This window comes from Myxocyprinus asiaticus, chromosome 29, assembly GCF_019703515.2.
Source record: "Myxocyprinus asiaticus isolate MX2 ecotype Aquarium Trade chromosome 29, UBuf_Myxa_2, whole genome shotgun sequence".
NCBI lineage: Eukaryota > Metazoa > Chordata > Actinopteri > Cypriniformes > Catostomidae > Myxocyprinus > Myxocyprinus asiaticus.
Window position 1 is genome coordinate 12,812,060 of NC_059372.1, and position 22,157 is coordinate 12,834,216.

Here is a 22,157-nt window from a genome sequence, read left to right on the forward strand (position 1 = left end):
AAATAAAGGAAGAAGGAAATTTCAACACATACAGTGGTCCAGTAACCAAGGACGGTGTGTGCACATTAGAAAATGCATTTTCTAAGAAAAAGACAGAATGTGAGCAAGATCTGCTGAAATCAAAGTCTTCACGCCTTTTCCACCACCTTATATAATGGTATCGGCAAAATCCACAATCGGTCAACCTCTAACATGTATATCATTTATGAAAACAGGTAACTACATTTTAAACGGGACATGGTGATTTATATTCATTATTTAATGTGATTATTTATACATTTAAACTGCATTTAACATTTTTAAGAGATTAATACAAGGTTCAATGAGACACTGAATTTAATTTGTGGGAGTAAAATCTGGGAGTATATATAGCTTTTTAAAATGAATTTCTTGTGATATTTTAATTAAATGAATATTCCTGATAATGAGATGGTAGCTGGTTAAGAAACCATCCCAGCACAGCATTTGAGCATATCAACTCAAAAGAGACTGCAGCCTGAGCAGCCGAATCATTTGGTAAAAGATGATAAATAATTTCTGTATATATTATATTGTAAACCTCTGGAAAACAGACCATACAGAAGAGGTAGCATTATTCGATACAAATGTAAACTAAAGTATTAGCCGCAAACTCATAGCTGAAGTAGCTTTACCCTGCAGTGATGTAATTTCCATTCTTGTGAAAAAGGCTAATGAACATTACATTCAGCGGCCAATTACATAGCAGCTCCTTCATCTAAATAGGTGATTCTCAGCCCTGGCTTCCAAAACTAATCGAACAAATGGAAAAATGTATTGGCCAGTGCTGATCATTTAAAAATACCAAATACTGGCCGATTTATCTGTATCTGCAATATATCGGTCAACCACTAGTTTCGATTGCATGACAGAGCCACAGTGTTATACATTTAGGTGAAATTAACCTACAAATGGCTTACTTATAGCTGCATATTAGGCTAAGATACGAAAGAGAATTTTAACATTGAAAAAATTACTGTTTTTTATTAAATTACTGTTAAATTACCTGACTGTTTTTGGCCTATATTTTGTTCTCAGCGTTTATGTAGTTTCCACTTCTTCTTGATGCTGCTGTTCATTCTTTTAGTTGCAGTTTTCTGTCTTATCTAAACACTGAATCTGTTAAAGACTCTAATTTGCTTAAGGTTTCATATACCCAAGTCCACAGAAAACCCACTTGTGTTCACAAGCTTGTTGACATAGCCGGTCTACGAGTTTGAGTCCCTAACCGTACCACCGCTGATGTCTCTGCCTGTTTGCCTCTGTGACGCCTGCTGTGCCGTGGCCCTGAAGGGCATTTTCAGCTCAAATCAATACAGCTTCACTCAGCGCGCACTAACAGGATTCAGGGCTACAACTTTCAGTTTCCAGTTATGTCTGTTAGAGCTGGGAGCATCTTTTGCACAGGCACAGACATATCTGATATTGCTTTGATTTTTTTCATGATTTTCGAATTGAGCTCCACTGTCATCACTCCCTTTGGTAGTCGACATTTGTGTTAACACTGCTCAACTTTTGCATATCTGCAAAGCACACTGTTGCTCATGTCGCCTCAAACTGCCAACTCTCATTGAAAATGAATGACCTTCGGTCGCTTTGTTGCTGTAAATCGATGGTAGTGTGAACACCCCTTAACACTTTCTCCTTACCAGAGGCTTCCAGAAGTTTCCAGAAGATGTTCTCACTCAAAGCGAAATACTTTTCGAAACAACAAAATCACTGCTAATCAGAACATATTTGATGTGAAATATACTGCGCTGTGCAGAGGAACTTTGGACCAATGCGATTTCACTAACATGACATGACAAGAATAGAAACCAAGCGAACTACAAATATACTGTTGCTTGTCGGATTGGATTTAGAAATCAGATTTATAGATTGTTGCATGGTCGCGTTGCACCTGGTTAGGACATACCTGTAACCAAGACCATAATCTCTTTCAGAAATCATATCAGATGCTTGATAAGTGTATAAAGTCAATAGTTTTGCAGTACAACTTAAATTTTTTTTCTTTGCGCTTTTTTGGGAGAGTACTGCTAACACCAGACAACAGTAAAGAAGAGAGCAAGTAATGGTGAGAGAGAACGAGAGAGAGAGGGAGTGTTGAGAGCATCTTTTCAGCTACAGGCTTTTAAAGACTTCGCCCTATAGCCCGCAGGAGTAGTGAAGTCACAGGTGATAAGTGCTCTGTCCCGCCTGCCTCATCTGACATTGGTGAAGGTGTTTCTTTAGACTCGTCGATGATGTTTCACCCTCGACCCCAACAGGCCAGACATGTTTTAGTGCAAATCGCTTTTGGTCCCTGAAAAAAAGCTGGAAAGACAGCACTTGGCAGCAGCTCTGGTCGCAGGTGGCGATGTCTGACGTGTGAAAGGAGTGACTCAAGAGCGACTCATGAGTTCTGCTCATATGTCAAGAGAAACTTTAACACAAATAACTTGGAATTGATTTCTATTACTTCTTTGTTGTTCTAACTTTCCCCATGTTTCCTAAGAAACAACTTTTTTTACATTTCTTTTAGAAATGATGCCACGGTTGAAAGGATGTTGGCGTGCGGTTGCTGGTGGGTTTTTTTAAGCATGTCTGCTGTGCTATATGTAGATATAATTTTGGTCCCTCTTTCAATGCAAGTCTATGGGGTTTTTTCTCACCTGTTATTTTATCGTTCGCCAGATGAAAATTGTAAGTCTGATCACACAGAAAAGTAATAGGGTGATTCTCATGAAAGCTGTCAAGCTGGTCCTATTTTACTCCAAAATCAAAAGAAACAAATAAGAAATCATATTTTGTACATAGAAATTGAAGCCAAGTTTTACCCTCTGGGGTCGACGGATGCGCCGGCGTGTCCTGCTGGATGTTTTCCTCATAACAGCGGAAACAACTTAAAATACTCCATCATTTTTGGGCATACACATAAGTGTAAGACATCATTAGAAATTATAAAGAGTCTACTTTTATTTGCGTACACTCACAATAACAACAAATCCTTGTGTTTTTGTAAAATAAAGAAAATAAACGGGTGCGCTTTCAGCCGTCCCTGTCTCAGCGAGCATCTTTCTGAAACACATCACAAAAATGAACTGAAACTCAGCAAATACTTATCACACAAACATGAAACATATGTCTAAAGAAAGCTTAAAATGTCTACTTTTAAATAAAATAATTCAAATTTAAAACAAATATTCTCCTGCAATGTAATCTATATGAAACTAAAGAGATGTACATTTTCTCCTGGCTCAGCTAATTATCGCTAATGTGATCACACCCACCAGCAGAGCGCGCTATTCATACAGTAATGTGCTGAGACAATCTATGCAAATGGTAAACGCTCCCAACAGTGCCTTAAAAAGCATCAAGTTCATTCACTTTCCTGCGCGTTTGGAAGATGGCACGCTATACAGGTGAGGAAGCTCCTGGATAGTGACGAAGAGTTCACATTTTCCTCAGAAGAAGAGCGGGACTCCGACGATGAACGTTTGCATTTTGAAGAGCGACTTGATCCAGCCAAGGATACAATTTCAGATGAGTAAGTCATTTAGTTTTACTTACATATTAGTTGACATGCTATTTTATATAAACATGTACATATTTTACTAGTTGGACTATTTCCAGACTTGCCAGCCAGGATTCAGAGTATTGAGATTTGAAATATGTCCTAATAGGCAAGTTTTAGTTACATTTAAATGTTGTTTCGGCTAAAGCAGGTATTTAAATTGTATGCTGTATGATATAAATATATGTAATATGATATAAAAATAATATGAATGTTTAGATTATATTTTAACTAGCGTTTACGCTGCCTCATTATCATCAACGAAACTTGTGCTCGCAAATGAATATATTTTAAAATGCAATTTATTCCTGTGATGTAAAGCTGAATTTTCAGCATCATTACTCCAGTCTTCAGTGTCACATGATCCTTCAGAAATCATTCTAATATGCTGATTTGCAGCTCAAGAAACATTTATTATCAATGTTGAAAACAGTTGTGTACAATTTTTTTCAAGATTCTTTGATGAATATAAAGTTCAAAATAACAGCATTTATCTGAAATAGAAAGCTTTTGTAACATTATACACTACCGTTAAAATGTTTGGGTTCAGTAAGAATTTTGTTTTGTTTTTTGGAAATAAATTCATACTTTTATTCAGCAAGGATGCATTATATTGATCAAAAGTGACAGTAAAGACATTTATAATGTTACAAAAGCTTTCTATTTCAGCTAAATGCTGTTCTTTTGAACTTTCCGTTCATCAAAGAATCCTGAAAAAAAATTGTACACAACTGTTTTCAACACTGATAATAATAATAAATGTTTCTTGAGCAGCAAATCAGCATATTAGAATGATTTCTGAAGGATCATGTGACACTGAAGACTGCAGTAATGAAGCTGAAAATTCAGCTTTGATCACAGGAATAAATTGCATTTTACAATATATTCAAATAGAAAAGGTAGGGGAAGGGTTTTTGTCTCCTCAGGTGTGAATCACATCAATATTCATGATCATTCACGCCTCCTCGCATATGGCCTTTCTAACACTAAAAGTGCCTTACAAAAGTTAAATGACTATCCTGTTTTGTATGAATGAGTGATCAGGATGGTTTTCACATCATTTTATAGCAAAAACTCTAGGCTACAAGATCCAGTCCTCAAATAGTATGTGATATATGGCCTTATTTCAGTGACTTAAAATTTTTGTTTTTTCAAAAACCACGCATAAATGTTATTTTCTCAAAAATACAAACATGTACATACATGTTGTTCACATATTATTGTAGCCCAGTTTGTGCTGAATACAGTGTTATCAGACTTTAGCCATTAATATGTTTTTAAGCAACTGAAAAAAGCACAAATGTCAAGGCGTGTCAAAACTTCTCCAGGGCCCAAAACACCCTCAGACCCCAGAGGGTTAATATAGGCTTAATTTTTTTATGCTAAATACAATTTCATATTTTTGTTTGTATTGATTTGGGGTAAAATTTGACCAGGACATTTTCTTGACAGGTATCGTGACAATCACTGAAAAGCACAGCTCCCCTCAACAAGTCAAAAATCATTCTTGTCCATTACACAATGCTATTAGCTGGATTTGAACTCATGTTGCCTACATGAGCACCACATGTGCCGACCGCTAAACCATAGTTCCGACACCAATCTACCATTCTTTCCTGGTGTCATGGTTTCAGTTTCAATAATTCAAACACACAACTTCTGACTCATTAATAACTGTTTTATGGTGATGTGTGGCCTAAAGAGGTAGCAGTTTGTAATGCCTGTTTAAAAATGACTTTATTGCGATACCTTGTTCTAGATAATCAAAATGGCCTTTTCATTTATCTTTCTGTAGCAAAGGTAGCTTGTTTCTAATTGATAATTAATACTGATATTGTGTGGTCACCTACCTTGCAATACTCCAGTCCGGGTCTATCTTCAGGACAGTGGGATCTTCTGTGTAGTTAAACTTCACCTCAGGATTCCTCAGTTCGGCAGAGTCGATGTCCACCATGACCGGTGTGCTTCCAGAGTTCACACCAGCCGGGGTCACGCACACAATCTCTTTAGAAGTCCGCCTACAGTTATGGAGGAAGTGCAAAGATGCAGGAACAAGAGAGTTACAAGAATGTTTCCTACAATTCTTATCATAATCAGACTTGTGTGCCTTTAAAAGCATGCCATCACATTCATATTTTATCGAGACACAGATTCAGTACTCAATAAGAGTTAAGTATGTTTGATGAAGCTTCAAGATGTGTGTTAACAGCCATATGGGACACAATACAGTTTCAAAGAGTTCGGGTCTGTCTGTCTCTGTCTGTCTGCTTCTCTCTCTCACTTCCATTACAGGAGACGTGCCTGCAATCTCTGCAAGCACATTGCCATGGGAACCCTTTTCAAGATGCACAACCCAGAAATCTTCAGAAGGCTGCACATATTTTGACAAGGTGGTTGTCACAAAGAAAAAAGATGGAAGCGAGTGGAGAGGATAAGCTACAGAATTTCCTCAAAGGTAAAATATACGTCCATTCAACAGAATTAAGTTTTAAAGGCAATCATTGCTGTGGGATATACGCAGAGATTTTGCATTTTAAATGTGTAATTTAGATTACAGACATGTGGAATAAATTTGAATATGAATTCACAGGATTTTATGAATGGAAGACACAAAACGCACAAGGAAAATAAAGAAATGAGGGCATATTAACAGCCTCGCACACTTACACATGCCCTAATCGCACTGATTTTATCCCTTCATGGAATCATATCCCCCTTGTACCTAAACAGGTAGCAGTTTGTAATGCCTGTTAAAAATGTATCAAGTTATTGTGATACCTTGTTCTAGATAATCAAAATGACCTTTTCATTTATCTTTTTGTAGCAATGGTAGCTTGTTTCTAATTGATAATTAATACTGATATACATTCAAATTAATTTTATTCTCAAGTTTTTTGTTTTTATAATTATATTTTTTTTCTTTCCCAACAGATAAGTTTATATTTTCAAGTTTATCTGTCACTTACACATTGTTGTAGAAGTAGTGAAACTGCTCTGATTACAACTGTAATAAACCATGCATAGGGTATTGTATATGCTAGGATACCAGGTTGATCAGTCAATGTTATGCAGGGCCTTATTCATGAAACACGAGCAGAACTAAATTTTGAGTAAATTGATAGTAAAACCATTTTAGTGTGCCTTGCCCTACTGAACTAATTTTTTTAGGATTGTAATAACTTGTGTAGGGTATATGCTAGACTATCAGGCTGATCAATCAGCATTATGTTAAGTTAGCAGGCTAATCTGAGTGTGTTGTTAAGTCAATAGGCTAACCAGTTAGCTTGTGAGCTAACTGAAAAACACTGGGCCTTATTCATGACACATGAGCCAATTTTTTTTATATAAATGTAAATCAATAGTAAAACCATTCTTGCATAAATTGTCCTGCTAAATTCTTTTTTTCCCAACTTCTGACACTTCTACCTAGAAATAAGCATTGCAGCTAGTCACTAAATGAATGCATTGTTATCGCTTAAACTCTCTTAAATTTATTCTAGTTCAGTAGACTTGATATGGGGTGTTGGAAGCCAGTCTGAATCTAGTTTTTTACAAGGTATCTTCATACACAAAACCCTGCCTGTGAAGTCACTGACTGACTGGACAGCTAGGCTGCAAGGTAGATGCCTTAAGTTTCGGACACAACACTGAAAAACACCACACAACAGGTTCAAAAGAGGTAAATCTTCTCTGTGAAGACAACTCTGGCCTCCAAACCAGGTGTGGCTGACATATCAGTCAGCGAGAACTGCAGTAATCTTCATTCTCCCCCTCTCTCCTGTCTCAGACTTGGCACAGAGACATTTTTTTTATTCTCAGCTGCAATGCAGAGTGGTCTGCAGCTACAGATAGACAGGCGGATGCGAGGAACAATCTTTCAACGTCTTCCTCCACAAACGAAAGCGCACAATCGACTAGGACTGTCTGTGCCATAACGTGGCTGATGTTCTTGCCTTCAATGTGTCTCTTTATGCTGGAGACTCATGCCGAGGGGTAAAAAAAAAAGAAGGGTCTGGCTATTTTGACTGATGGAGTGACAGGTAGATGTAATAAGGTGAGAAGCCCCAAGAGACAGCTTTTTGGAAGGATACAGATAAAGACAGAGGAAGACAACTTAGCAGAAGATTAAGAAGGTAGAGAAAGGGAAATAGAGAGAGAGTGAGAGAGGCTGTGTGTTGGCTGACAGGCTAACTATCAAAATTACCGGCACATGGCCAATTAAAAAATATATAACAATCAAACAAACAGAAACTGTTTGACAGACAGAAAAAGAAATAAAGCCAGACAAACTGAGGGATAAAAAGACAGACATAAGGTCAGCCAAAAAGAGACAGACAGTAAGAAGATAAACTCAATTTTTACATTTCTAAAGAAAATGTACTGGCTTGTGCCAGAGGGTTGTGGGTTGTTGCCAGGACATTGCTATGCAGTTGCTAAAGTGTTGTGGTTAATGCATTGCTGTTGCCAAAAGTCTATATTATATTTTGGTCAGTAGATGTGTTTCGGCTCCCGCCTTTATCCACACAAAGGCTGCACATATCACCAGCATGTGCCTTAACTGCTATGCCACATCTCAAATAGAAGAGGCAAAGAAATAGACAAACAAATTGGGAGAATCATAGAATTGTACTCACTTTTTAAAGTGGCATGGGTGACGACCAATGTTGACTGAAACCGAGCTGCCAGCATTGAGGTGGTTTCCCTCAATCGTTATTCTGGTTCCTCCTGATAGAGGCCCCTGAGCGGGCTGGACACGTGTGAAGTATGGCGTCTGATGAAGGAAAGGTTATAATAAAGATATAGTGATGACCACACCGCTGTTATTGTTGTCTTAATATTACAACTATTTTAAGTGGCTTTCAAGTATAAGACCAGGTGGATGGTCAATTAATTGTATGCATGTGACCACGTTGTACATAATTAACATGATTCTTTGCATTAACCCAGATCTGTTATAGTTCAGGTAGTGAGCTATAAATATGTAGACATTTTAACTTTAAATAACTTGCACAGCAAGATACTTGACCTTGACAGAGGTTGAAATGAAAGAGAAAACTGACCGAAGAAGACAGCACTTCATGCTAATGTCTGCTACAGCACCCCTTGTGGCATGGAATGGAATATGCTAAGGAATACAACACGTATTTACGCTGTGTTTTGAATTGCGGTCTGTCAAATTTCAGAACATGACGATGCATAGAATCCAGTTTCCTTAGCTAGAAGTTCATTTGTGTTTACGTACTATGCGTTTACGAGTATGTAACCGGCCTAACTGTGGTTGCTGGTGCCCGAACATTGTTTCATATTTCTCAAAGCAATATATCGCGGTTCTGCATAGCACACACACTTAATAAAATGTATCTTTATTCCTACAGTTCACTCTATGCACTACAATCACAAAGCGAATGCTGAAATTTCAATACTGAAATGACATGAGTTTGGCTCAAAATAGTTTTGGAATTACATGCATTTAAGTGACTCATAGATGCTTACCACAAAGGTGAATGCCCTAGGTGAGAGTGCTCTGTAGTCGGCCACACAGTCTCGCACACACACCTCCACCTGAGCTTCCTGCACACGGTATCCTGTGGCATCGTTCAGCAGACATACAATCCTGTGCAAAAGGTAATTATGTCAGACTTCGCTTAAGGGTTTTTAATCAACAGCACTGCTAACTTACTAAAGGCAGCAGAGGAGCAAGGTAAATGTGTATTTTTATATGATACAGCCCCAGTAAATATTATTACTATAATTAATCTGTTTTTGATTCGTTAATAATATACAGTAAGGATATAGTATGGTTAACAGGTTGAGTATGAGCGCTTATGATGAAACATCCCTTTCAGAAGCCAATGAAATGCGAGGATAGTTTTACCAACCTTTCTGCACTAACATATTCCTCTTCAATAGGTATGCAGGGCACTTTTCCCAGACGAACGCTAGTCTGGATGTCTCTGAATTGTAGACCCAAGTTCTCTCCGGTTATAGTAAGCCTGGTTCCACCCTGCCGTGGACCAGTCTCAGGAAACAGCTGTATAACAGGGAAAAAAGAGAGGTTAGATAAATTAGGAATGCCGCAAGCAGGGTTCAAACTTGCATTGCCCGCATGACCATGGGTCAATGTGTCACAGTCAGTATTATTTCTGTAAATGAAAACTAAATGTAAACATTATCAATTAATATCAACTGGAAAAAAACTAAAATGCATTTTCATGGTTCCAAAAACCAACTGAAATAAAATACCTCGACACCAGATAACAGACCTCTGGTCAGTGGAGAAGTTATGACATTGAAGCCTCTAGCTCCCTATTCTCACAGTTCCCACACAAACTCAGACGCTGTGCATTTTGATGGAGACAAATCACCCCTCGACACAGGGGAGCAGAAGCCCCTAATGCTGGGCTTGGCGAGACACCTCCCTCCAAACCCCCTCCATCCATCCTCTAATTGAAACTTATTACTCAGGCTCCTGGATCCGAGCTTGAGAGCTGCATGGCGCAAGGCAGTGGGATAATGTGATTTATTTAGCCGGATTATTCTCCGTAACGAGGACAGGTGTGGCATGACAAAACAAATATGGTGAATGATGTGCAGGGGTAACAGCAGGACGGCGCCCTGTACAGCCATCATGAGGTAATAACAGGTACTCTCCATGCCTGATCTCCCAACCACAAGGTCTCCATGGCAACCTGGAGCCAGGCCTTGGATGCCTCACCACTTCAATCGTGAGGGGCCTAGGACTAGGCCTTGGGGGACACATCTGGTAAAAATTATCTTGCATACCTAACTGTACATTCAACTGGTGTGAGATAGAAAATGAGAATGTTTGCTTTCAAAGCCTGTTTATATTCTACAATAGCTGTTGTTTATGTTTTTGGTAGTTCATGACCAAAGTAACCCTAGTCTTAGCCTTAAAACAGCCCACAGTCTGTTTGTTGTATATTGCACACAAAAATGTGAAGAGCTGGCTGAAATCGCCAGCTCCAATCTGACTGGCTAGCTTTATTCCACTTCCTTTTTTTTTACAATCTACCTGGAAATAAATGTAACGTTAAGGTAACAGACTGATACAAAAAGCGCTTATAACGAAGAACTAATTTGTGGATTTTTTTGCCAGGTAAGTTGCATTAAATCTTTCAAAGATATTCAGTTTTGTTTGAGGCACTCAAACAAAGGCAAACAGTGCATTACACATTGCTTTTTTGAGTCATGTCTGTAAAATAATCTTACTTATAGAACAAAATTTAATCACAAAGCTATTTTTCAGCTGTTTTTTGAGCAGCCATTCACAGGGAATGCCACAACATTCATTTGAACATATTTTTTGTCCATGGTGGTTTATTATTGCGGTGTAATCTATTTCAGATGAATCCCATTAAACAGCATGTACAATTCAAGCAAACTGTCATTGGCTACTATACATGTCTAAATGGCTGGTTCCTGGCCACAATACAGTGCAATATGTACCAGACATTATGCCGCAAGTCAAAAGTTGGGCTACAGTATGTGGGACTAAAGTAATCCCAAGTAACCCCTAGTAGAGTTCAGTGAAGTTATGGAGGCTCAGATGCAGACAACAGCCACATTAAAACAGAAAAAAAGGATAACATCAGGCTGTTTCACATACAGTCAAAACCAATGCGTCTTGACCTGAAAATCACAGAATTTGGATGCAAGACTGTCGCTCTTGGATTACACTAAAATTAACCTACATTAGATGTCTTTTATTATGTTAAAGAATTTTTTTATATACATTTCTAATTAAATCAGCCTTAGAGGGAAAAAATGCTAGATAAAAAAAAAATCTCTCAATGCAAGTGGGAGAACGCTACTATACAGACACGTTCTCCCCTGGGACCTTGTTAAATTATACACAGTTAAGTAAATCTCCCTTTCATTATCAGCACTGGGTAACGATACATTTAAAGAATATATGCAATTACTGCGATTAAAGTGCACGGAAATGCAAGAAGCCTCATGCCGATTTCTACTGGCGTCATTATTACTGTTTGTGTGTTGTCGTCAATGGGTGGGAGGATGACAATGGGACGACAATGGGAGGAGAGTGGGAGGATTCGGAGAAGATGGAGGGTGAAAAGAATAGGGGCAGACTGGGCAGATTGGGGATCTGTCTTCCAGATCCCATCCGCCCACAAACCACCTGCACAGTGCGCAATGCTTAACAGTTTCCTGATGTTCCAGTTCTTCTGTTGTTTGTGTTTGTCTACTGTCTGTCTTGTCTGTCTGTCTGTCTGTCTCTCGTTCTCTCCCTGATCCTCATTAGCAAGGTGGTCTTTTATTTTGTCTGGAGGACGTCTGAGGATTACAGAGACAATTTTGGCAAACGGATAAGTGTAGACTGGGTAAAATCTTTCCAATGACCCCAATTTAAAGACTTTGGCAACAAAATGGCTGATGATAACAGACTTAAAGGAGTTTACTCAAAAAATAGGAATTCTACCATCATCTACTCATTGTCATGTTGTTCCAAACTAGTATTTCATTCTTTTTTTCCATAGAACACAAATGTTAATCTTAATCATACAATGAAAGTAAATGAGTACTGGGGCTATCAAGCTCTAAAATTACACACACACACACACACACGCAAAAGTTTTATAAAAGTAAGCCATATGACTCGTGCACTATATTCCAAGTCTTTTGGAGACATTTAATAGGTTTGTATCAGGAACAGACCGAAATTTAACTCTCAAATCAAATATGGCGCCATTGGTGTCAATGACGTTTGGTCACAAGATATGCGAGAACCAATGCCGTTTGGTGTTAACGCCCCATTTTTGTGGTCCATTTTAGAGCTTAAAAGGAATATTAAATACAAGTAAGCTAAACTGACAGCATTTGCAGTGATGGGCAGTATTCACTATAAATAGTGAAGCTATTAGCTTAACTACATTTCTGATTAGAGTGATGGTAGCTTCTCTAGTTTTTAAATCAAGTAGCTTTTCAGTAGCAAAGCTATATTTTTTACAAGGTAGCGGCATAGCGTTGACAAAAGCTACACCGCTACATCATGCCTTGTACCCGGTGTTTACTAATGCCAGTTTTGAATCAGAACAAAAGATGTCCGATCACAAATGAATCACTCATTTTAGTCAGTTCTTTAAAATGAATTGGTCACACATGATAGGAAAGCGGTCTGAATCGGTTTGCGATTCAATCTGAATGACTCAGAAAGCTTGTGCTCGTGCTGCTGAATCATTTGCCGCATGCTCTCACTTGTCAACAAGCTCATGGAATATTTTATAACACGGCATATGAAGATAACACTGGCTGCAGTGAATCTACAATCAATCAATGGAAACCAAACCTGCAAATACATCCTATCGTTTGTCACTGATGAAGAAAGTCTTTATTAAGTTCAATACGTGTGCAGCTTGTGAACGACTTCTGCAGGAAAATAAATTCCAACCAAAAGAGTATCAAAACACTTATTAGCCTACATGAAAACACTTCCATGAAACACTTCAATAAGTTCCTTGACATTACCATGTTTTTTGGACATGTACCATTACCTAGGAGCACCATGTTAATACAATGGTATATGAACGTGGTAATATGTTAATATGTTAATAAAAAAATATTTTTTTATTACCTTGAAGCACCTTGTAAATACAATAATATATGAATATGGTAATCATATATCAAATTACCATGGTAGTAACATGGCATTCTTTGAAGTACTTTGAAGCACCATGCAACTACAGAATGGTGCATAAATTGTTGTATATCAAAGTACCATGGTATTACCATCTGATACCATCATAAATCACATTGTTATTGCCCAGATGTGCTCTCTCTCTCTCTCTCTTACACACACACACACACACACACACACACACACACACACACACACATGTTGGTGTAGCTATCATTATGATGACTCTCCATAGACATAATGATTTTTATACTGTAAGAATTATAGATTCTATCCCCTAATCCTAACCCTACCCCTAAACCTAACCCTCACAAAAAACTTTCTGCATTTTTACATCATTTATATGTTTTTTAAGCAATTTCAATTATGGGCACACTAGAAATGTCCTCATAAACCACATTTGTAGCATAATACCCTTGTAATTACCAATTTGTAACCTAAAAAAATGTCCTCGTAAACCACTTAAACCTGCCCACACACACACAAACACACACACACACACACACACACACACATGGCCTCTTATCAAAGTTTCCAGTACATACAGAAATACAACAGCTAGACACAGAATTACAGGATAAGATGAATAGTATACTGTATGTACGCAAAAATTTTATACAGAAATGTGCAAATGAAATTTTGTTTAAATGGGTATGGGTTTGTAGAGTTAATAGTATATAAAAAATAAAATGTAAAAATATTGATTTTACATGTTGAACACATCGGTTTGTATAGGTAGCATGTCTAAATATGAATTAACATGTTTTGTTTTTGTTTTTTTACGTGCACATACGTATTGCACCTACTGTTTACATGTAAACTGTATTGCACTAAACTGTAATATACTGTACCATGGCTTTGATAAACGCCATGTGAATATGTCTTTTAGGTACTTTGTCTATGGCAGTATGCTCTGTGCATCTGCGGCAAAACAAAATTAAGTAGCTTAAATGTAGCAAGCTACTTTTGGCATGTAGCTTGTAGTGTAACTTGCTACTTTTTCTGAAGTGTAGCTTTTAGCTTAGCTTAACTAATTTTTCTGTTGAGTAGTTGGTAGCTAGCTAGCTACATTTTTTGAGTAGCTTGCCCAACACTGAGCATTTGTGGCATTCTGTAATGTTGATTACTACAAAAATTATTTCGACTCATCCCTCCTTTTCTTAAAAAAAGCAAAAATCTGGGTTACAGTAAGGCACTTTTTAATGGAAGTGAAGGAGGCCAGTCCGTAAATGTTAAAATGCACACTGTTTCTAAAAGTATAGCCACAAGGCATGAACAATATGCGTGTTAACAAGATTTTATTATGATAAAAAAAATCGTTTACTAACCTCTTCTGTGTGAAGTTATATCCAATTTTACAACTTTGTTGCCATGACAACTAAAATCTAAAAATAAAAGATCAAATAATACACAAGTTTTAACAGAAGTATTGTAAGTGCTTTTATAAAATTATAAGCTTCATATTTTTGCCTTTAAACCCTCCAAAAATTGGCCCCTTTCACTTCCGTTACAAGAGCCTCACTGCGACCTTGATTTCTGCATTTTTTTTTTTTTTTTTTTTTTAAGAAAAGAGTCGGAAGTATTTTTTGTATTAATTAACATTACGCCACAAATGTTGTCGATTGAGCATAACTTGAACCGGGAATATTCCTTTAAGTGCAGGGGAATATTATCTGTGAATAACAAGTAAAATATTTGTCTGTTTCCCACATAAAGCTAGTGTTTAAGAAGACTTGAAAATAACACAATAAGACAAATAGAAGACTTTTATTATATCTGTATGGTACTTTGTTTGTCCTTGTGGAGCTTGAGACCCCCAATTCTCCTTCACTTTAATTACATGGAAAAGAGTGGCCAGGATATTTTTATTAAAAATTCACCTTTTGTGTTCTACATGGAGCAACATTAGGGTGAGAGAATGACAACAGAAAGTTTTTTGGGGGGTGAACAATTCATTTAAAGCACACATTTTACTGTCATATCCTCCAATTATACTTTGTCAGTACAAATATCTACATGTGCTATTCATGAAAAAAAACAGCACTCGGATTTGTAACAGGCACATTCTGTCTTGCACCCCCTCTTCGTACGTCTATGGCTCCATGCTTCCTCTTGTAATTGAGGTTAAGTGTCTGGCTTACGGGTACAACAGCATCACTTGGGACTTCACCCAGTGAACCTCCTATTTATAGAGCCTCTATCTATCTGCTGAAGAATAGAAAAAGCATCAAAGTTCCCCCGTATCTGGCAGTTCAGTTCTGTAGCTTTCCGGGGCCCTAATTTGCCTCCATTTTTCCCTCAGATTCTTTTTCTATTTTCCACTTCAATTTTGCTAGTTTGTAGCATATGTTCTCAAATCCCTTTTCCCCTAAGCCAATCTTAGAGCCTTATATAGGCCATAGAGTCAAAAATTGGCTTTTTGTACAGAGTGATGCAAATAAAGAATACAGAATAACGAAACAACAAGCAGAAGTGCTCTGTAATTGGTTTCAGAGGGGTTGTTTTACATGCAGCATGGTGGCATCCAATCACAGACAGACTTAAAGATGGGCGGCATTTGAAGATTTGCCTTTTCCATCTCCCTAAAGGATTTGAGGTTTATGTCTATTTTCATCTGGTACCTACATGAGAAGTATGCATGTAGAATGATGCAATCAGATGCATTGCATCAATCCTTCCCGCATATGTTCAGTCCACTTCCTCTATTTGCCTGTCTAGGTTCATCTTGTGGCATGAAAAAAAACCAAGGCAGAACAACATGTATATTTGACATATTTCAGTGTCAAAGCTTATAAGGGCTGATAACTGTTGACATGAGAATGAAGTTTGTGTGTGTGTGCGTGTGTGTGTGTGTGAGAGAGAGAGAGAGGCAAAAATAAAAAAATTAAAAATAAAGGTAGTGAATGCTCAGCCTATGAAACTTTGCAGTTGCACCTGAAAATTCTGTCATCATTTACTTACCCTCAAAGTCATGAGGGTTTTTTCTTAGTCTCAGTTACCATTTGTGGAAGTGTGGTGGAACAGCGTGGCCCTCAGAAGGCAAGAGTAAAATCGTTGATGTCAGTAGACCTTTTCAGCTGAGACGCAAAACTTCAGACAATAAGCCAGACATAAACTAAATTCAATTATTACTCCGAACCAGGGTTTTCTCAGAAGAGAGAGAACTTAAATAAACCCAGTTAAGGACTCTATTCCAAATGAAATTAGAAGCTTATCCAGCTAATATACTAAGTCACATGTCTCTAATGTGAACGGAGCAGGAATGAGGGAATGAGAGTGGTAGGAAAGGCTAAACTGCGCAAAAGACTTCGCAAAGGCCAGAATAGAGAGGTATAGCATAACATTACTTTTGATAAGATATCATATGGGGAGTTAAAGCTTTATATAATCTTGAAAAAGGGAGAGTCAGCACAAGCTTATGTTTATACCCCTCATGTAATCCCACTTATATATCCCAGTAGGCACATGTACCTCACACCAAGATGTCAGTAAAAGAGTCCATTATCTGACATCACCTATCACATACACAAGACATCACCTTCTATTTTAGGGATCATATTTGTGTACAAACATCAAAAATGTCTTAAAAAGAGCAAATGACATACATTTGAAATCATAAATATTATGAAAACATTTATATACATCTGGTCCCTCCTTCAATGCAAGTTAAGGGGATTTTAACGGTTTAGGAATAGCTGGTTTTGGGCCTGTGCTCATTATGACAACAGTTAAAATGTCAACCGATTTCCAACTAGCTGTTAAACAGGGTTGTTACAGAGTTTTTAAAATCAAATTGAAGACTTTTTAAGACCTTTTTTAAGGCATGAACAAATAATATGAATGTCCATACAGAACAAATCCTTTTACTTAAACATGCTGGGGCACACATTCAACATCAACAAGGGCTTAACATTTATAATCAGCAAAACAGGGTATCTGCAAGTTTAAAATACTCAAGACATGTTTTCCACATATATGTATACATCATATTAAAAATGGTTTATGTTCCAGTATATCAAAACATATGAATTAGAGGTCGACCGATATTGGATTTTGCTGATATGATAATAAAGTGTTGAAATGTGTTTCCTTCCTGTAACAGGGTGGGCCAGAGAGAGGCTACAAAAGACAAAAGTTCAAATTGAATTAAATCCTATAAGCAGATTATTGTGCAACCAAAATAGCAAAAATAACCAGAAAAAAAATTATGCATAGACATAAAGGACTTTTTACAATAAACAAGCTCGAAATACAGCGGGACTCTTATTTTGAAATGCTTGTGCTTTAGTGCATCCAGCAGCTCATTCAAACAGATAAGGGGGGAAAAAATGCATTCTTACATTAATCGACAAGGTATTACAATATAAACACTTTAAAGTAAACATTATCAGAATTCATCAACAATAGATCATCAGCGATCACTTGTCATAAATTTCCGGTATTCATTGATTGCAAAACCCTCTCCAACAGCTGGAAACACTGAATCTCGAGTTCCCCACGTGCTTTTCACATTGAAGCCTGCAGCGCACGCAGACTATACGTTTATTAAATTAAATCATAGCCTTTTAATGTTTAATAATTGCATTAGGGCCATATCGTGATTCTGGTCTTTACATCCACAAATTTAAGACATCTTTAAATGATATTTAAGACTTTTGTTATACCATTTAAAATATTTAAGACTTTTTGTGACATTACATTTTAGAAAACTGAATTTAAGACATTTTAACACTTTTTAAGGACCCGCAGGAACCCTAAATAACTAGAAACAAGCAGATACCAGTCACTTTCTTTGTCTTTGTCTTCCTTTTCTGTCTCTCCCTCCATTCAGGCTTCCTGCTCTGGTTATAGAGTGATAAGTAAAGAGAGAGACAGGCATGAGCTAACAGATTAGCAACTGTGCCACTGGCAATTACCCAGTATCAGGGGCTAATCTTACTGAGAAACGCCGCTGTCTCTCTGACAGCTAGCTGCAAGCACTGGCACATGGCAGTATATTAGCATCAATCCACCACTGCACGCCAATAAAAGCACAGCGATAGAATTGTTTGGCAGTGTCACTGCAGGACGTGTAACAGAGAGAGATGGAGTTCCATTGTTTTAGACTGAGAGCGTCAGTGTCGTAGAAAATGAGGAACGGTAGGGTATTGCCTTTGTTAGCGATTAGGAAGTAAACACAGCTAAAAGGGAATCCCTCTTAGTAAACCTACTCCATTGACAGGTTAATTTCATCATTCATAAAACTGAATTTTAAAAAAATAAATGTACCAAATAAAAACGCAAATTTTCATAGTTTGATGCCAATGGAGAATATTTTATAATGTCATATGAGAACCATAAAGGGTTGGTTCACCCTAAAATAAAAACACTATTAACATTTACTCACCCTCATGGTGTTCCAACTCACTTTAAAGCATTTAGAAGGAGATGAGGATGAGTAATTGATGGCAGAATTTTATTTTTAGAGTGAAATATTACTTTAAGTTCCATCATTTTTCAGAAACCTTAAAAAAAAAAACATCAGGATTGCTTCACTTTTACATTTGAATATAGTCATTTAGGAGACGATTTAATCCAAAGTGACTTACAAAATGAGAAACAGCGATCTGCGATCATTTATTAACTTTTCCTATGTTAACCGATGACACCTAATATGGTAATCTGAGGAATTTATGATTTAACATCAATAACTTTTTTAATCACCAAAAATCCATAAAGCTATTCAAGAACCCTATACAATAGCAAAGGATAAGTTCTTCTCTTAACAAAAAGTACTGTAAAGAATCATTGAAGAACCTTTATTTTAAAGAGTGTGGAAGACCACATAGCTCTACTAAATCAACATTTGTTAAAAGCTCAAACAGTGAAATGTTAAATTGTGTTTTACAGCCTTGTGAATTGTGTGTTAAATGCAGTCACAAAGACTTTAAAGGGGTGTGTGACTGAATGGGAAAGGTGTTACCTTGGTGATTTTAGGGTGTGCACAGCGGCTGTTTCCCACGCTGGGGTGCATCCAGGAGCTCTCTGGAGGAGCACACTCCTGTCTCAGTGAACACTTCTTCTCCTGAACGCACCAGCCACAATCAAAGCGAGGGTCTGCCTTTAAACACATGCCACAGCTGTCCCGCATGGCGTAACACTTATACAGGTGCGCTACAGAGAGAACGAGAGATACAGAGAGTGAGATAAATATGCAGGCAAAGAGAGGGACAAAAATCTGTGACTGCACTCAAGTTGATTTCTACATTAATGTGCCAAGTTGCTTGGCAACCTTAAACAGCCTACAGTTAGACTAATGAACTATGTTACTATGCAGCATAATCATTTATTGTGATTACTGTAGTTAATAAATGTAATTGCGTTTATCTTATTGCCACCACTTCATAAAAGCAATAAGCCACTCAAGGCTATGCGTTATAATCATTTACCTGCTTGCGTAAACACCCCCTAACTGTGGTAAAATCATACACAACCTTGAGTGGCTTACACTTTAATGTCCATTACAAGTACTGTGGCATTACCATGGTAGAGTGATGGTATCAGATTATAATACCATGATACTAAAGCAATATCACATGAGCAAGAGTGCTGTATATGCAGCTAGCACAACTGTGATTCAGCACAGCTGTGATTCGTCCGCAGGTAATGATTGCGAGTGTGATATTGCTTTTATACAACAGTTCAACAAACAAGTAAATAAATAGGTAGGGAAAAACTAAGAACTGTCCCAAAAAAACACACTGTGTGTGGATCTACTTTGTTTCGCCACAGGATCTGCCGTTGCTAGTTCGAAAGATGCGCCCATGCCTCCAATCCTAATTCAAAAACCACAATTTAAAGCTAGTAATGACAGCTTGGGCTGTTTCTAACAAGTTATTAGAGATACAAGGACGTGTGTGTGTGTTTGAATATGAGAGATGGAGAGAGAGAGAGACTGAGTGTCCGATTACCTTGTAGTGATGAACAGTATTGCTGCAGCTGTATAGTAATCCACTCCAATTGTGGATTGATGCTGTCATACATGCTATCTGACTTATCCTACGAGTATTTCACTCACGTTCAAGTGTTTAGTTGTTTTTTTTTCTTGCGGAACTCTTATTTTGACACCCACACAAAAACCAAACTCTCCTCCGCCATGCTGAAAATTTAGATCTTCTCCCAACTAGGTGAGTATCAGGTAGGCGCCCTAAGTGTGTTTGATTACTCCGTCTGTCGCGATTCTCAGCTGTGATCAGCAGTAATGCTGAAGCTGTTAGTTTAACTCTATTCCTCAGCTATAGTGTAATAGTAATTCAAACAATCATAGAGTGAGAGACAATTCCAAATGACTTCAAAGAAATTTGCCCACTTACTAAGACAGTTTGTCAACATCAGCTCAACTCGCTCATAACACAAACAAGACAATCTTTTGTCTCCACCAGCTAGTTTACATCTTTAATGTCATAGGGATGAATGAAACTTCACACATCTGTATGGCTCTTACATGTTAGTTTGGAACGCCACGAATACAAGAAGAGTGATACAAACAGCAAAGTGTCCCAGTGCTGATGGTGTGAGCCTTCAGCATTCTTGGAACGCCTCTCGTCCAATCAGATTCAAGGACCAGAACTAACTGTTGTTTAATGATATATATGGTACTGAATTATTACCGTATTCATCCCTGGGGGGGGGGGGGGGTCTATGCTGTAAACAAGCTTAAAACAGACACAACATTTGAACAATCATACAGACATGACCCCATTTAACAAAAATCTGACACCATCTTTTTTTTTTTTTTTTTTTTACATCTAGAAAAAAGGCACTGAGATAGTTTGCTGGTCTTAGTTGGTTTAAGATAGTCTAGCTATTCTTCCTGCCTGACCACCTTAAACAATGCCCCAAACCCCCTTAAAACCCAGCAAACAGACCAACTAAGATCAGCAAACCAGCTTAGGCTGGTTTAATATGCTTTTTCAGCTAGGATACTGTAGTATTTTTACGGTATGGTACTCCAGACGACTACATAAAATAATGTTGTACATGTCCAAAACAAAACCTGTCTCCAAACAACATGGTAGTACCTTTTAGTACTTTTTTGTTAGCTGTGCCACATTAAAACAAATATTTAGGTTGTATGGAATAGGAATGTGTAGCTGAAGATGAAGGTGTATAAAAAGCACTTAAACCTAAACAATCCAAATAGACAACCAATAAATGCCAACTGCTAACAATGCTTACTGCAAAACATTACATGTGAGTGTATAAAAGCTCTCTTCTCTTGTTTTTTTTTCCTACAAAGGTTTAGCCTAAATATTTCCCTTAACTGTAAACTTACAAAAAGAGAGATTCAAAAATAGTTGAGGAGTGAAACAAAGGTATCACCTCAGTGACAGCAAACAATTAGCAAATTATACTTGTAAAATTCCCATTGTAAAAAGAAAGATGGCAGATTTTTTTGTGGGTCCCTGGAGGTTCAGAGGACTGGGTGAATGTTCTATTGGCTGGGTGTCTAAGACTGCCGCCGGACTTCAAAGAAGATGGCATATCCATCTGTCTCAGCCTCATGCTAATCTGATTAGCCACGGCTAAGCTTAAAAGTAGCTCTGCGCTAATTAAACTTAACCAAATGAATGATTTAATTACATTAACATTTCCACTTTACAGCAGGGCAAAGCTGGGGGTTTTCTCTGGCAGTGTGGAGAAGATGGATACATTTATTGTGCTATAAAGATGGGTGCTGAGAGAGAGAGAGAGAGAGAGAGAGAGAGAAAATCTGCTGTCTTTCTGTCCAGTCAGTCAATGAGTTTACACTCTACTTTTCTCTACAATAAAGGCAAAATGCCCAAAAGCGCGTGCTTTGATGCCTTCCTACCTGGGTATAATGTCAGCAATGGGCAGCATTTTTCAGGTTTCAAACACAGCCAGAGAGAT

The 22,157-nt window shown here is 37.6% G+C and overlaps 1 protein-coding gene across 1 annotated transcript in view; it reads right to left on the reverse strand.

The window, feature by feature from the left end:
* The window catches only part of LOC127419896 (plexin-A1-like), a 289,863-nt gene that overhangs the window by 41,200 nt on the left and 226,506 nt on the right, over window positions 1-22,157 (reverse strand). Inside the window, exons 12-16 of the mRNA XM_051661705.1 lie at window positions 19,210-19,400; window positions 9,451-9,602; window positions 9,065-9,185; window positions 8,206-8,342; window positions 5,422-5,589 (exon numbers count right to left, since the gene is read on the reverse strand). Of these exons, the coding sequence (XP_051517665.1) occupies window positions 5,422-5,589; window positions 8,206-8,342; window positions 9,065-9,185; window positions 9,451-9,602; window positions 19,210-19,400 (769 nt within the window). The remainder of the gene's footprint in view (window positions 1-5,421; window positions 5,590-8,205; window positions 8,343-9,064; window positions 9,186-9,450; window positions 9,603-19,209; window positions 19,401-22,157) is intronic.